Raw genomic sequence first — 18,126 nt, 5'->3', positions numbered from 1 at the left:
ACCTCATGACCATGTTTGATTGCATCTCAATTCATGATTCTGAAGAAATCTCACAAAATCTGAACAGCAAATATTGGCCTCTGACTCTTGCCCTCTTAAGACTGTCAAGGCCAAATGAATTTCCAAATCGACACAATCATACTTTTTGCATGCTCTGACTTCAAGTTGATTGCTTTTGTCTGTTCATTTCAAGTTGTCATAAAACCCGGCAAGCTGGACTTATTGACGACTTTTGACCTGTGCACGTGCTGAAATGAAACATCAGTTTTATCCATACATCATGTGGAATTTTAGTATGAACAGCGCAACGACTATACAAACTTGTTGATGTGGGTATCAGCCACATCACACAAGGGGGAAAATCAGTCTGGGCTTCCATGCTGTCAATTCTACTGATCAATGGCAATGTAACACAGGAAAATAAAACAGCATCAAATAAAATTCTGTATTGTCAAAATATAAAGTATCAAATAAGTAATGTCAAAATTTTACATCAAAAAATGTACACCAACGACAGATCAAAGTATAAAACAGATTGTTGGAACGTTAGTCTTTTTCTTTGTCCCTTACAAAATTCATAGCTATGCACTAGAAAATTATTTCATAACAATGTCAAAGTGACCCTGCAAGATATTTGGCAACAGCAAGTGGCAACGCATTTGCACCCTCCTGTGGTTGATAAGAAAGTGTATCTGACTTCATCTGATGGCCTCTGCTGTCCCCGAAGATCTTCCAGCAATTTACATGATAGACGTTAGCGTTGGCTGGACTGAATTCCCAATCAGTGTCACTGCGTTCCTCCTCAGTCTGGCTACAAACGCACCGGGGAATCCCCACAACGTCCTGTATCTCCTCCTCACTTCTCATTCCAGATAAACAAATCACATGTCTACTTATTCTCATGATTGGCAGCAATGAAAAACTGTACATGACACACCCTCACTCTCAAACTGGCAAATCAGTCAGAGCTGAGGAACACAAGGATGCTCACACCCATAACCTTTATGTGGTGTTAACATCCTTCTGCTACTTACGTAGATCTACAAAACTTACTCAACATATAGACAATATAAAGATAAGTCATATATTTCTATGTACAAGGAGCAGCAGTCTGTCACGATGGATTGCTTGTCGACACCGTGATGACGGTTGATGTATCATCAGTGGAGATTTTATGAATCTTGGGCATATCTGAAACTGACAAAGAAGCAAAGAAGAAAAGCAGAGAGAAAAAAACAATTACTCCAAAGTGTCTCATCAGTTGATTTGCGAATGTAGTGTTTTATCACTGGGAGTATTTTTTTTTTCCAATGAAGAAGAATGCAAATGGCAGAAGCTGCTAAAAAGTACACATAACTCTTATGATTACAAGCTTTTCAGGACCATATGTGTTCCATTCACTGGCTTTGTACCAAATTGGCACTTCCTTAAGGATGGGCAACCTACAGTGTGTAAATCCTATGCCTGTATGGTGTCTGAACAGCTACTAACATGAGGTTACTCACATAGCAACCTCCATTACATAATAATTCCTCCACCTCATAAACTCTCCCTCTGAACACTTATCAAACATTTTCAGTATCAAAGGAACCACTAATTTGAAGGAAATTTCTGAATGTGGTTAATATCTCCATCAGCATGCCACACCACACATCAATGAAATATGATTTCATTGCAAAACTTAAATCACCATAGCACAGCTTATCCTATCACACACTGCCATATGTCTAGGCACACACAGACAGACACACACACTGGGTAACTAACAAAAGAAGCAGGTGATTGTATGTGACAGACTTCAACTGTGTGGCCTAGTCTCTGTGCTGAATCAATACAAAGACTGCATTACCTCGGAAAGCTTTTCATTATATGCTGCACTGTGCAATGTACTGTTGGTACCTAGAAAGCCATTCAACCCTAATGCACCGTCCAGGACACTTACCTTAAAACCCTACCACGCTTCAATAGCCAACTGACACCCTGGATGGATTGCCTTATTCCCTAATTGACACAGTTGTCTGGGAATTAATTGCCAATGAATGGAGACCGCATACCCCCCCCCCCCCCCCCAATCCCTATTGTGTTGCCATGGTCTTCTTGTTGGACTGAGTCACATTGTTACACCTGAGCTGGCTGCCTAACTTCCAGTTACATTGTAGGTTAAATTTGGATAGATTAGTAATGCTGAATAAACAGCTTGGCAAGATTAAGTGGCCAGGCACAGACAAGGTTAGTGCAAAGGCTGACAAAATAGGGAACACATTCATCTCTATTCATCAACAATTAGCTTTTAGGCATCTGCGCAAATTGGCATAAAAGCACTCTCAGAGACAGGCCAATTATCGCACAAGACTTATTAACCAATTTAACCCAAGTCCTCCATTCAACCACAGGAAAATGATGTGCTATGCAGTAACTGTATGGGAAATCACTATATCTCTGAGGTCTGAAGTAAGGGGGGTTTAACCTGTTGAGATGTGTCTCTAGTATACTCGGGCAGGTGTATACGGGAAATGCGTGTTGTAGCAAAATCAGCCTGTCCTCAATGGGTTAAGAGGAAAACTGATTTAAAATCTCATTTTCTCTGACAGATGCACATCAATATAGATACATGTATATATATATTTTCTTTTAGATTCTACTGGAAAGTTTGATCGACAATTTTTTATGATGCTGAGTGTGATAAAATAACAAGCTTATGAAAGAGGTTCCCCTGCTGCCAGATCTTGTCAGCGACAAATTTGGACTCACCTCTCATGAACATGCCTGCCGCCCTCTGCTGTAATGTGACGGGGCAGTCCTTGTGCGCCAGGAGCAGTTCCTTCAGCTGTGCCACTTCATTGCGCAACTTTGTCACCTCATTCTAGGGTGCAAGACGAAAGGGGAATTAATTGAAGTCTACACATACCAACTATGAAACGCTTATCATCTTCACGATATCATCTCGCATGCACTGTATTACAATGACTTACAGTAAAAGTTGAAATTTTCGCGCATTTCACGCAACCCGAAACTAGCCCCAAAATAAAAGCACATGAATATTTTTGCTTGCTGTATGTTCCAGTAATGTACGAGCTGAAATTTTCGTGAATTTTGTGAATTGCCTTTGAACTGCGAAAATAACAAAAATAACAACACGCGAAAATAACAATGCAGGGAAATGAAAAATCAAGCCATGCCATGTGCTGCATGGATCGCGCAAAAATTATAGTGCCGTACAATACACTACTAGCACTCGTAGCTTGCTATGTACGTAGGTCTAGCACACAGCTATCATGAGCTGAGCCATATGGCCATGATGTAGCCAGCATTATTAAGTACAGTATGTACCCCATCCTGTGATGCCCCTAGGTAGCCTTCAACTTGGCGACTGCGCATGCACGTCACACAGTACAGCTAGCTGTAGCTGTTTAAAGTGCGTTCAGTCTACTCTTGCAGCTGCATTCTTGGTGTTCGCCTGTCAATGTCCGGCATGAATTTCGAAAGTCCATGTAAAGTAGTAGTATTTCTTTTTGATATTTGTTTTACTTTCAAATTGAGAAAGCACTTGTACTTACACTTGTAAGGCACTTTTAGTTATTAAAGACAACTATAGTTTTTTCGTGAGTGTTCAAGTAAAGTTAGACCCTCGCAACCGCGACATTAACACGCGAAAATGTCCTCCAAGTAGCAATTCGCGAATACAGTCAAACCTGCCTTAGCGGCCACCTCTCTATAGCGGCCACCTGTCTACAGCGGCCACTGAAAAATCCCCCCGAGAGAAAAGCCATGTTAAAGACCCTGTGTATAGCGGCCACCTGTCTAACGCGGCCAGCGGCCACAAATTTTGTTTCCCGTGGTAGATTTTAACCTGTCTATAGCGGCCAAAAACCTGATGGAGCCGTAGCCGAGCCGATAATTCAGTGTGTTTTTCTGTTTTTTAGCCGTGCCAGTCATTCCTGGGCAACGTTCAGTGATCGCCACCGTTGCATTCATCACTTATTCAGTCCCAATAATGCACTAGTGTTAAGTTTTCTTCATGACTGTGCACATGCTACGGTTACTGTCAACAATTTCATAAACACCGACATTGTTTTATGCATGATACACACGTGTGCATACGTACACACATACATGTACATGTAAGTGTTTATAGATGTATACAACGATAATACATGTGCATTTAGGCAATGTACACAAAGATGGATTACCTGTCTATAGCGGCCACCTGTCTATAACGGCCACTTTTTCCGTTTCCCATGGGTGGCCGCTATAGACAGGTTTGACTGTATATCTGTACACAAAAATTTCAGCTCGTACAGTAGTTGATGTCTCTATTTCGCAGAATTAAAACACATGAAACTTTTTTTACCCCACAGAGCGCGAAAAAATAGTCGCGCGAAAATATCCTCTTCTTTTTTTTGGCGGGGGTTGGGGGGTTGGGAGGGGGGTTCAGAACTTCAGAACTACCAGTCCATTACAAGCTTTATTTAGAGTGGAAGGGAATATGAGTAGAAATCTGCTTCCAAATCAAGCTGTCTGAGAGAGACGACTAGACTCACATTCAGACCGACATTTGTTGTGGTCAGTTCCTCTGCCCTCTTCTCCAGGTTGGTGATCCACTGCTTGCGTTTGGTCCGGCATCTCATGGCTGCCGCTCTATTCCTCTCCAGGAACTTCTGTCGCTTGGTCTCGGGATCATCCTCCGTGGACCGTTGCCTTTTTCTGTCCAATCAAAGATGCATGTTGAAATTCATTCTCTGCACTTTTTTGCATGTTTGTTTGTTGGTACATTTGTTTTGTCTCTGTCTTTCTGCTGGAATGGTCTACCCTGTCACTCCTTATGTCAACATTGCATTTTACTTCATGGGATGGTCAAACAGCATTTTTTGATAAACATGTGAGAGAGGAAGATGCCTTTAATGTTCAACTAACAGTCACAACACTGAATGATGTGACCATACCAGACTACAATCTTTTGAGAACACATACAATAGTTACGGTTGAATATCAATATTCTATGTCAGGTTCTCAAAAACACTCACACACACAGATGACAGGTAATTGTTAACGCTTACTGAAATCATCACTCGTTCAATTCTATTTTTTTAATCAGAAGTTGAAGAATTTGCATTCTCTAAGTACCCCACTTAACCCACAGTATATCTGATAATCACTTTTGCTGTCAGCATTAATATACATAATAATTTGAGCTCAGGGTTCAAAACGTTGATTCAGAGACATTTTCTGTTCCTTGACTTCATCTCAGGATTTACAACTTTCAAAAGAAAATGTACAGCTCTACATGTTTCCCTGTAAAGGGCCATTTACCGAGAAAGCAGTTGTACTTAAAAGCGTATAAAAACTAGATATGATCTTGAATGAGTCAGGTACAATACTCACTTCAGCACAAGTCATATTTTTTAAGGACAGCAAGCTAATTCAGGCTAATACACTTTGATTACTCTTAGAAAATTAGGTTTACAGATGGCGAAATGATAGAATGAGCCTGAGGGAGGCACCCGTGAACTTACATCCCGGATGAGGTTTGACTGTCCAGTGATGCTGGACTGACCACCTTCACCTCCTGTTGTCTGGTGACCACATCTACAGCCTGAGCCATGACATTCATGTTGCCTTGGGACTGGTTGGATAACAGAGTTGTCTTCAGTTTCTAGACAAAAAACAAACAAACAAACAAAATATAAAATTTAATGAGGCTGTTTGGGTAAACAGTCCAAAAACAAAGAGAAAAACGAGTAGTTTGTGCTATTGAGCTTGTCTTGAGTCCTGCACTGGAGTGTCTCCGATATCACTACATCAACATCCTGGCATTTCCCATGTACCACTCGGGATGATTCACGAAGATTATTAGCCTGCTGCAGCAACACGCCAAAGAGTTTTGTATTAACATCCCAATACAAACTGTTGCATTCTTTAAGTGCCATGCCCAAAGTCGTCATGTCGGAATTAGGAAACCTGTGCACGGGTTTATGACTGTGTTTACAAACTTACTAAAAACCTGTAAAAAGTATTCACCCTTGGATTCTCTGCTCCTTTCCTGTGGTCAAACATTCAAAGTGTGGTTATAAGAAAGCTTGAGAAACAGAGAATATACCTTAACCCTAAAGGGGCCGGGGGTGGAATCTGCCCCCCCCCCCCTCGACGTTTCGCGCTATAATTCTGTAATGCAAGAAGGTCTCGTCGCGAGGCTTCTTGACTTTGTTTGTTCAAGTCTCGCGCAACTTTTGAGACCAAATTTGCAACGTCTTGCGCATACTTTTGCGAAGCCACGCCCATTTTTGTAACAGAATGTCGCCCCAAAATGGCACAATTTTGTGATTTTGTGTACATTTCCTATGGAAAACAGTGCTCTGTCATGAAAGACATAAAAACCTGATTATTTTTACAATGGGAATTTGTATCCTCACATTCACATACAATATAATTTTTTCAATGCAACACGCTATTAATCAATCAATCAATAATTTTGCATGGTCTGACACAGAAGTAATCAACTTGTCAGGAAATCCACTCCCAGCTATTCTTACTACACAGCACAATTATGCGATATATCCTACTGACTGACAGGACCAAACGTGCAGATATGAAACAGGAAATATATTTCCGTCTACATCAGTCAGCAAGAGCATGTTCTGCTGCCTTTACAGATCTGTCCAGCTAATTGCTGCCTCTTTCCAAGTGGCACAGGTTTGATTAATTCTATACCAGTGTCAAATGCTGAAGAGTTTGGAGACTTCCCCATGCTCAGAGGGAAGGTTGGACAGAGACAACCATACTCAGGCAGAAGACTGCACTGTCTACATACTATCATTGTGATGGCCTTCAGATGAGATATTTTTCAATTATCCTTGATGATACAAGGAGGTAAGATATTATATATATATTTTTTTTTTTCAGTGCATATCACACCATAGGTCATGTTGCAAGCATTTATCTTCACAAATTTTTCCCATATTTATGAAGGGTCACAAGCATACGATATGCAGACTCATTTTCCTAGTGTCACAATATTGAACTGTGTACAATTTATCTACAACACACCACTAGTGATGTCTACAGTCCTATTGTAGTAAGTTAAAAGCTACAACTTAAACACTTCTGGGTTTTTTTTAATGCACCCCCTTTTTTGACAGGATAGCTGCCACTTTTGTTTTTGTCTTTGTGATCTTTCAGGATTTCAGACACAAAAGATAAAATAATCAGGCAAACTACATGGCTAGTTCTTTCTTATACCCTTCTTGTACCTATACTCCTTATTTTAATCTAATGCTTGATTTTTAAGAGGGACCTGTGCTCGACAAGCTTGCTTCGAAGTAGGTTCCATCATATTTCTTTAGCATTCATTCTCGGAGTCCAACTATCATAGATCGACCACTATGTTCTAAATGTTTGCAATACTCTCTTATGCCTCCGAGCTGGATATCATGCATTATTTCATTTTGTAATCTTATGTCTCCTAGCTGGATATCATGTATCACTTAATATTGTTATATTTGATGTATTTTGTTATCGAAAAATATGGAAATAAATTGAAATTGAAATAATATATTTGATCTTACCATTTTTACAGCATTATTTGGTGCTGGCTTCCCTTGGGTAATGACTCGCACTGATTCCTCTTTCATGGGATTGGCTGAGATGGCCACAGGGATAGGCTCATTGGGGTTTGTGACTGACGGGGGGACGAATGGAATGGTCTGGCCGCTGGAAAGTTTGATGACGAGGGGTCCGGTCAGTGGGATTCCATTCATTGCCAACTGATCACTGCATGAGGGACAAGTTACAGGAAAAGGATATCACACTTTGTGTTCACACTTCTCTCTTGAGTCTGAGAGATATCTCAGCGCTGCGATGAGGAGTTTTCTCCTCCCAATTTTAATATGTATAAACTATGCCATGAGTTATCTCCCCTGTCATCACTTAAACTTATTGGCCCGAATTCACGAAGGTGGTTTAAACTTAAACCATGGTACAAATTTAGACCATGGTCTAAAATAAGCGTTAAATAGGCGTACCAATACATGCGCGCATCAATGCCCGCATTTTTACTGGATGCGTGTTAGCGTACGCAATCTATCAATCATATCTATGCAGTAAAAATTTACATAAACCATGGTTTAAATTTAGACCACCTTCGTGAATTCGGCATATTGAGTTAAACGACAAAATCAACAGGGAAGCAACCTCTTTCCCTTCCCATTTTTTCTCTCTGGATTAACTTCGAGACTCAGTGATAAATGTGAATGCTGACCTTCTGTTACCAAGGTGTGTTGCATGTATGCACATTACCAGTTTTATAAGTTGTAATGCTGAAGAGACTCTGTCCATGTGCTGTTCACATTAATTATCACACTTCTGTCTTTGCAAGCAAACAGCAAGAGACAGCTAGCACACTATTCATAGACACACTCTGCATCAAAGCTTCTAGCTATTGTTTAATCAAAAACATATAACACTACCTATAAAGGTGAAATACTGTCAGTAATAAAGTTAATAAATGCAGACTTCACACATAGATATGTATACCCAGTTGGCACAAGCTAGCATGTCAGACCTGGGTTCCTGTTAAGTTTGTAAGCAGATCGAGAGCAATTTTGGAGACTGACGAACATTAGCTACATTAGCTATGATATAGAGAAATACTGTATGCTTTATTTCTGTTTAGTAACGGTCCTACTCAAAAGTTTGGTAAAGCTAGGCATGTCTCTCTATGAAGGCCATACAAACCCCCAATTTCTGCTTTAACAGAGAAAATTGTGTGTCATACACTCATGAATTCAAGGTGTACTGTCATGACACAAAGGACGTGAATACAGTATCCGACTAAATCATTATGGCGCTAGTTTTATGCTGTGCATAAGAGGGACTTGTTTGTAATATGTTATGACATATGTAGTAATTTCCACATTGACGGTATTATGAAATACTAAAATTTGTTTTAATCTAATTCTTAGAACATACATAAAGCTAATTTAAGCAAAAGCTGTATGATTCCTTCAATGGCAGAGCAAATTTTCATACATTTTATGTGAAGAACTAAATATGCTGTGTATATTATGGCATGATTCTTTTTTTCAATTCATACAACTGATACTTACTGATGCATGAAACTCACACAAACACAAAAATAATAATACAACATAATAATACAAATAAACAACAACAACAACAACTCAGATGTCTTGAAAGATAAACCCTACACGGAATGCTTTCATCTCATTAAAGTGGTTAAGTGTCCTACCCGAGGTTCTGCAACTGGACAGTCTGATTGACTGAGCTGACCGTGGACTGAGGGGGCTGGGTGACCACGACGACCGTCGTCGGCCCGCCCGGTTTCTGGAGGACCTCCTCCTGGGTGTCGCTGTCACTGTCTGTGATGTCAGCCACAGTTCTTGTCCTCGTCTCAACGATGATTTCTTCGTTCTCCTTGGCCTTGATTTCCTCCAAAAGGATGGCATCCTGGGAGGCCTGGCTCTCTCCAAGAGACACATCGCTGGTGGAGACGGTCGCCATGGCATCGAGAGAGGGATTGAGGCTGTCCCCGCCATTGCTGATTGTGTCGCAGTGGGAGCTCTGCACATCAGAAACTGAGTCTACTGCACTGTCAAGCTGCAAAACATGTAAAATTAACAAAAGTTTCATGCACAATCAATTCTCAGCTTTGATGTTACATTGATAAAACTTGAGAGACTTACACCTGTATTAGAAAGAAACATATTAATGCATACAATAATCCTATGATATCATATAAAATTTTTGAATTGTATGATCATGAGTAATGCAATTATTTCTGCAACTCTCCCCAAAGAAAAGTTATTCAGAACTTCAAGATTTAGAAGGGGGCAATTAAAATAGATTACAAAAATTTATTCAAGCGTATGGCACAATGTACCTGGTTGATACTGTTTGCTGGCTATTGCTAGTCACCTAGGGCGACCCATGTGGGGTCGGCATCATTCGCCCGTTTTCTCGTGTGGGTGGGTAGTAAACATCTTCACTGGGATAAAACCCTGCTCTTTGGGATGAATGAATGAAGTGGGTTCTTTCACGTGCATGAGACATGGCTAACTCATACGTGGGGCGGGACGTCCACGTAATGTCCCATCTGATGAACAGAGTATTTTTGCAAGAGAGCATGGTAAGCCTATACACAACATTGCTCAGCAAAACTCAGTGAGACCCTGTGCCCTTGGATCTGTAGACAGACGAGTTAAAGACTGAGCAAAATCACCACCCTTTACAGTGAGGATTAAAAAATGTAAATGCCCAATGGTGCTTCCACTCCTGCTAACGGACATTAACCGGGCACCTAAAGACATGAGAGCTTGCAATCTTATCTACTGAGCTGAAACAGCTCGAAAATATCAGCAGCCTCCATTAACTCAAAGAATGGGATAGAAGTGGTGACGTACATGTACCCCCTTGTCTGACGCAGCCTTTCTGAACTCCACATCAAAGGGGTTGGGTGGTAGTTCGTTGAAGAGCACATCATCCCCTGCAAGATGCTTCAGGAATCTGGTGGGTGTCGGCGTCTGGTCAGCTGAGGATAAAAAAAAAAAATTGTCATGAGTGATACAAGTGTACACAACTGATAGAGATGTTGCATATAATGTATATTGCAAATACCACTGGAACCACAAACCTCGCAGCTCATAAAAATACCATGTTCAAATCACTCTATGACATGTTGAAATGAGTGGTGATTGTAAGGGGGGAGGGGAGAGGGGTGATAGTGGTGGAATCTCTCAAAACTGTTTACATTAGCTTTATAAGTGTTGTACATATGTAAGTTAGCACCAGAGATTTTCCCCAGTGACTGCTAGAGTGCGGAGTCTTCATACGCCCTGTACTATTGTTTTGTGAGCGCAAGGGGAGCATTGGATGACAACGAGGCGGTAGGCTCACCCCTCGTGCTAACACGCTAGCAAACGAGCAACCGAGGAGCAGCCAAAATCAAGTGCGTACTCGCGTAAATGTTCAGAAGTTCGCGTAATACGCACTGTAGAAATGTATACTTAGTACGCAAAGTCCGCCACTACTAAGTGGTATATGGTGGTCTCCATGAAATCACTGATTCCATTGTAGAGTCCGCCCTCTAGTGGTGGGGAGGAGAAAATCTCTTTGGTTAGCACAGATGAGTGGAATTCCATAATTCATGTTACATGAAACTATTTCATAGTGACTAAATTGCACTTGGAAGGGAATTATTGTTGTTAAGATGTCATCTGGATCATATTAATGAGTGCCTTGACATCAATTCATTATGAACACAATAGATCAAAAAGTGTAGACTGCTGGCAATCTACATACTTTTCTTCAGTCGTAGATTTTCTTTTTTTATTTTACGTTTATTTATTTGTTAACTATCAATATTCATGTGTTCAATACTTAAAATTTTGTGCATCTGTCTCATCACAGAGCATTGAAAGATTCATGTAGAACCATAAGCAAGAGCAGTCCATTACTAATCATAACTGATTTCTCAAAACTGAATATTAGAGCGGTGAAATTCATCAGTCTGTGCAAGAATTACATTTCTCTCATGTCAATTGATTGATGTGTTTAACAATTTTTTTCCCCCTGCTACAACTTGACACAATTGTTTTCATAGCATGGGTTTTGGCTTTGACAGCAATACACATACACGTACATACAAAATAGCAAAACACAAAAACAAAGTACTGACACTAGTTCCCTCTGATAGATGATAGATGCTGGAACCTACAATGTACATGTAGTAAGACATGACTGATAGTTGGGAAAGTAATATGTGTATATACACTATGTATTAAGATATTTTGTACCATGGTGAGCCACCAACTGGCCTAGCTTTGGTACAAGAATGACAAGACTTTACTCACCTATGACAGGTGTATCGAGAGATTTGAGGTTGATGAAGCCCAGGTTGATGTCATGCTTCTTGCGATGGACCTCCAAATGATCCTCATTGACAAATTTCTGTCAAAGGAAAAGACACTAAACCTGATTATCTACAATACATCTACCCCAAAGAGACAAAAAAGACTCAATTTTTACAGCAACACTACTTCGCACACATGCAGATAATCAAAATAAGCTTTATACATTGTACATAACATTTTGAAGGTGCTGAGGCGTTTTCAGTAAACCTTTGATATACTTTCTTTTTATCTATTTTATATCTCAATATAATGTCAAATGTTTTCATATTTCTTGTCATGTTTTTTTTTTCTCCTTGGCTGGTGGCCTCCCTTGAAGGGAAAAAAAAAAACAAAACAAAGAGAAGAAAATGTCTCAGATGCATCAAAACTACACTGTACTTTTCAGGTTGTTGCAAGCAGGCAGGCCAATATTAATATATCAAATGTATCAACATTTATTCACTTCACAGTGCTTTAAAAATCTATTTTAGAACATCCAAACATACAGTTTGTATGACTCAAAATCTCACCCCAGTAGATGCATGGATTTCACAACACTAACTACCATACAATTGTATGTTTCGTCGGCTGAGAATGATAAGGGCGTTAAGTTGTCACTAAACCCATAGTGTTCGAGACAACTTAACGCCCTTCTCATTCTCAACAGACGATTTCTTCTGTTTGCTTTATTGGATTGTAACATATACTGTAACAGGGCAAAAGAACTTTTCTTTTGATTGATACAACACAACACAACAAAACAAAACAAAAAACCTCAGAAGTAATCCTGTAAATGTCATTCTAAATGAGCCAGTTTGACAATGGAACAAAAATTGTGTGTAAGTATGAAATAGTAAAGCAGGACATGTTGAGTACATATCTCACCGAACAAAGGCATAGCTTGTGTAGACAGCACATAACTTTCTTCTTTTTCTTTTTTTTTTTTCATACAAACATATTCTTTGATTAGCATAGTGTATCAAACATGCATCTGGTAAGTTTTGTACATGTATGTATTAAGGCTTTTCGCTTGTCAATTAGAGACACATGAAGTCATATTCCAGCATGTATAATTAATGTTTTGTATGTTTGTTTGTTGTTGTTTTTTCTTGTCAACCTTTACCTGATTACAGCCAGGAACTTTGCAGGCAAATGGTTTATCATCAGTCATTCTGTAGCTGAGATCAAGCACACAATCAGAGTGGTACAAACCAGGACTCCTGAAGTGGGGGGAGAAGAATTTTTGAGAACATCCACTTAATTTGACTTTGATTTAGAGCTATAAATACACTTTTAAATAGTTAGTATGCCTTGTTCAAGTAAAAGTTATCAAATTTGACAGAAAGCAACTTGAGAGGAAAACAATACTTACACATCATTTCTTCGGTTAATTCATTGAATGGCAAAGCATGCGCTGCTTCTGTATACTAATGATCTGCTCTTTAGAACACTCATAACACACACTGTACAATTAGTGATGAGCGGTGAGGAAATAAACAAAGCTCTTTAAGGGATTGTACAGTTTTGGTTAAAATGGGGTGTGGGGTTTCCATCTTTGTGTGTGTGTGTGTGTGTGTGTGTGCCTTTCTGAAATAATGAGAAATCTCTATATGAAATATTCATGAAAAAATGTCACCTTACAATTGTAGAGGGATTCACAGTTCATTTGATAAGAATTGGTCTTGCAATGGCTGAGATATTCCAAAAAAGCTATCCTACACGAAATGCAAAAGGTCAGAACTTTTATTAGGATCGCTTTGTTGAACCTTGTTTTTGGATATTTCAGTCAATTTCAGACTGATTTACATCATATGTGACGGTACCATCACAAAACAAACAAAAAGTCACACCATTTCATTTCGCGTGAGTCCTGACTCAAAAAATGTGAAACGGGTTAACCAAGTCAATATTTAGTTTTTCATATTTTCTTAAAGAGCTACCCTTCTTGTACATTATTCTTAAGTTTGGGATCATAAAATGAATGGGAAAGTGCATTTCAGTAGTTTTTCTACAATCCTTTTTCTGGACAGTAGTGAGATTACGTACACGTGTATGTCTTAGAGGCCCCTTTCATTTCTTGATAGCCCTTTGCATAATCTTCACTTTCAAGTCTGATAACTTTTGAAGGGATAATGCTACTGCTTTGAATGTTGGCATTAATCATGGACAGAATGTGTTAATAGAGCATGCTGAATTTCAATTTAATCTGATAATCCCTTCATTGTTGTTGCTCCAGTGGTTTACATCCTGTTTTTTGTCTCATTCATCACACAGCTAGCACTGTTTGGTAAAGACTAAACGCTTGAATAGACTGATACATTTTGTAGACCCTGTACTTCAGAGCCTCTTTTCTCAGTTCACACTTTTCCAGAGTGTGTGCTTTCTTTCCACAATTTAGATAGGTTAGAGTCCATTTGAAATGAGTTATACATCATTTTAAAGCTTAGACTCTTCTCTTTCAGATACTGTCCTTAACTAAAAATCCATGTCTGGCGACTTTTTGTTTGTTTTGTGGTGCAGGGTCACATATAAACTTTTTATTCCCCTTAGAATTGAATGCTCTTTAACATTTCATATAATGGTTTCTCAATACCTTGCACAAGGCTGAATCCTCACCTCAGCTAAACATCCCTTTAAAGATGCCATGCCTATAACAAGTGCTTGTAAATATCGTGATCATCATGCTTCTGAATATCGATTATTATACACTCAAATTAATTTTCAAAATAATATGCTAGTTAAGTGGCACTCAAAATACAGTGTACTTGTACATTTGTACCTTTGTCTGGGAGAGCATTTTATTGAGCCCTGCCACCACAAAATTTTCCTTTATTGGTTAGGCACCTACTGTAATATATACTAACATGCCTATTTATAACTTACACTGTAGGACCTTCAGGGCTATCATACAAGGAATCAGAATACAATCATATACACTGTAGTCGTAGATGATTGGTCTTTGATGAAAACACATTAGAATCATATCTCTGATGATCAAAATTTTTGTATATGGTAGGTCCCATATTCATAGAAAGAGTCTCAAAACAACACACTGTACTACGAGTCCATATAAAGTAAAATTGCATTGCACAGTACTATCAAATTTGAAGTCATTCCATCATTTCCATGTGTATTGTGTACATGCGTCAATGTGAAATGCAAAGGCAATAACTTTCTGCAGTAAAAGCAGGCACCCCATGGCCACCATAATATACATTGTACATTGAATGGTGCACTGCAAATGCTGGCCTGGTGACCTACAGACAGTGTATGCATGTGCACTGTACTTGTAAAGTTGTACATCTACATACAGTACATTGTAATAACACAGGTGTCTACACAAAATCAGAAGAAATATTTGATCGGAGAAAATAGATGTTTAAAATGTGGGATATATTTCTGGGAACATGTATCAAATATACAATACTTGTAAGTTTATGTTTCAATTGATAACCAACAACTACGATCACACATGCAGTCTAGATTCGCACTATTTGTACTCTGTTTACACCCAACAAGATGAAATATTTGGCATCAATACTTATCTGTATCTATAGGCAACAATAAACATTTTGAGCATACACATACTTTGTACATGTACTATCAGCATCGCTATCAGCAAGCCCTACTATATGAGACTAGGATGAGTACGCTCATCATCATGATAATATTAGAAACCGGTATGGGCAGTACTATAGGCCCTACAGTCGAGACTAACGGTAGTGGTACAGCTGTAGTAGACCAGTCCGAGTATAAATACTACAAAAGTACAATGATCATGCTTGTAGAATTTAAACATATATATTGGGGTTCTATATCCTTCAACAATGACACATGTCTAGAAACATTCTAACAATAGAATAGAAGGCCCTAGAAATATCACGTTAGATATAATCTACATTAGAACTGTAAAATTTGCAGGCAGATTTTATACATTGTAGGTATTTGTAACGTTACATCACTACATAAAAAGCGCCTCCACCTTCCAAAGCAAGCCCTCAGGCCCGGGCCTCGATTGAATAGGGCCCTTACCTACATGTACCATGAACCCCTTGAATTGTAACATTTAGCAAAGGCATGCCACATTTAATACAGGTGGAGCTGACATTACACTAGTTACGTTCAGACGGGAGCCCTTAACCTCGAAGTTAGGAAACTTTGAGGTTAGAGCTTGTAGTTAGGGACCGTGAAGACGCACTCGTAGTTAGCAAACCTCAAGTCAAGGTTTGCTCGAAGTTTCGAGCCACGAGAAATCTTATGGTTAGCGCTCTAACCACGAGCCGCGGGGGGTCCCCACTCGTAGTTAAGCACCGTGTGGACACAAAACACAACGAACTCGAAGTTAAGAGTGACCTCGCCGTAAACTCCGGCCCCCACAATTTCCCTCTGCTTCCGGGTCAACCTCCCAAACGTACACCACAAATATAACAAACACTACATGTGAAAAACCTATGACGCACGACGCAACAACATCATCTTTTCTTCCCATGCGATTGATCACTGAAACTGAGCACGTCGAACTCGCTACTGTATTCTATATTCTTCTCCGACGCAAAAAAAAAAAAAAAGGTTTTCGACGAATATCTTCATAAAGGCATAAAGTCATCAGTGCAGTGCTATCTCTGCATACCATGACAGAGAAAAAGAGTACCTGTAAGCGAGTCTGACAGGGTTCGACTAAAGAATAAATAGACGCCTTGTTACAGTTCGGGAAACCCACTCACAAGGGGGGCCCCTCCTTATAAGTAACCCGTCCCCCCTATAAGTAACCCCGTCCCCCTTATAAGTAACCCCCGGGGCAACCCTTATAAGGAGTCTCCACGCTTTTTTGCAATGCAACGCGAAAATGAAAGGACTGCGGCAATTCGCTTGATTATGTCCATAAAGCTTCACAAGTTTCCTAGTTACTCACGAAATTTGAGCAAAATCGGTTTGAGGCATCATATCTAAAATCATGGATTTAAATGCGATGTCAAACGACCCATGCGAATGCTGAAATGCTGAAAGGAGGGGCCCCCCTTGTGAGTGGGTTTCCCGAACTGGTTAGCAGTGTGGGCTGAAACTTCCGGTTTTGTGGTTTTAACATCGAGTGGGGCCCACGCGTAGTTACGAGGGGCAGAAGCTTAACCTTGACTCTCGAGGTTTCGTAACCTCGAGGTTAAGATTCGTCGTGTGGACACACGTCGTAGTTAGGGGGCAAGAGCTAAACCTCGAGGTTTCCTAACCTCGAGGTTAGGGCCTGCCGTCTGAACGTAACTACTGTTCATTGCACGACTTAAGTAAGCACAAAGCAATTTCTCTGTTGATATGTCCATTGACGATTGTAGAATCCCTATCTTACCATGGCATGCTTACATTACGTAACACTATGTTACGTCACGAACGTGGAGTTAGGTCCTATCTTCACCGAGTTCACGATCTTAACCGGCGTAATAGATCTAGTATCTATCAATTTTGCATACCGGTACAATGATACATGTCTGCGTTTCTCTGAACAGACAGTTCAAAATATTCTAATCTAATCACTATCATTGAATACTAGTAAACTACTGTCACAGTCTAGTGACAGCAAGCGTTCAGGTAGGCCTAACCTGTTACCACTTTCATGTTGCTTTGAACAACGACACTTCTGTACTGACAACTGTACTTTACCATGTTACAGACAGCTAGCCAGCCAGCTCTATAGTCTGAAACGCTACAGTTTTTACACAGAGCTCAGAGGGGCACCATGTACAATAGAGTTGTACGTACATTATCGCGACATCTCCCTGCATTTGCCCAGCATTCCGCTTCCTGTCACATACCATAACGGAAAGATCCGAGAAATCCCTTCTGTTTGGCGGCTTGACAGATACACATCGACTTAGAAAGACTTGTACTGGAATGTTAGTATGTTGTTCATCCGACTTACCCGCTACTGATGAATTACTAGCGAGAATGGCTCACGTTGGTTGAAAATGACGAGATGTTTTATTCTCGTAATATGACGTACTCCTCTAGTCCTACTATATTCTGGTACCTAAGGATATCCCGTGATGATGTGTGTGGAAAACGGATGCCAGCGCCTTGTGTGCATGCAGTACCAGTAGCAGCGCAGTGGAGGAGTGTACGTGTACACGGTGTGTGTGTGTGTGTGTGTGTGTGTGTGTGTCGTGCGGGTATGCGTGTGTGTGTGTGTGCGTGTGTGTTAAAGGCTTGTAGGTCCGGTCGATCGGTCTGCGAC

At 40.0% G+C, this 18,126-nt stretch overlaps 1 protein-coding gene across 1 annotated transcript; it reads right to left on the bottom strand.

The window, feature by feature from the left end:
• Window positions 1-712: 712 nt before the first annotated feature.
• On the bottom strand, window positions 713-17,903 carry LOC139744731 (cyclic AMP-dependent transcription factor ATF-7-like). The gene is made up of 10 exons (XM_071655154.1): window positions 17,655-17,903; window positions 13,027-13,123; window positions 11,865-11,961; window positions 10,416-10,543; window positions 9,245-9,612; window positions 7,563-7,767; window positions 5,514-5,653; window positions 4,542-4,704; window positions 2,752-2,863; window positions 713-1,197 (listed from the first exon to the last, which is right to left on the bottom strand). The coding sequence occupies exons 1-10, from the start codon at window positions 17,708-17,710 to the stop codon at window positions 1,115-1,117; spliced, it is 1,449 nt and encodes a 482-aa protein (XP_071511255.1). The 5' UTR covers window positions 17,711-17,903; the 3' UTR covers window positions 713-1,114.
• Between the last annotated feature and the right edge of the window lie 223 nt (window positions 17,904-18,126).

Source organism: Diadema antillarum, unplaced genomic scaffold (assembly GCF_040938485.1).
Source record: "Diadema antillarum isolate AM-2024a unplaced genomic scaffold, OU_Dant_1.0 seq00001206_RagTag, whole genome shotgun sequence".
NCBI lineage: Eukaryota > Metazoa > Echinodermata > Echinoidea > Diadematoida > Diadematidae > Diadema > Diadema antillarum.
This window is presented reverse-complemented; position numbering and strand designations above follow the sequence as displayed.

Coding starts and splice junctions, on each gene's coding strand:
- LOC139744731 (XM_071655154.1), bottom strand. CDS start 17,710: ATGGTATGTGACAGGAAGCGGAATGCTGGGCAAATGCAGGGAGATGTC. Junction 4,705..5,513: donor AGTCAAACCTCATCCGGGAT/GTAAGTTCACGG, acceptor TTGATTGGACAG/AAAAAGGCAACGGTCCACGG. Junction 1,198..2,751: donor GGCAGGCATGTTCATGAGAG/GTGAGTCCAAAT, acceptor CTTCTTTGTCAG/TTTCAGATATGCCCAAGATT.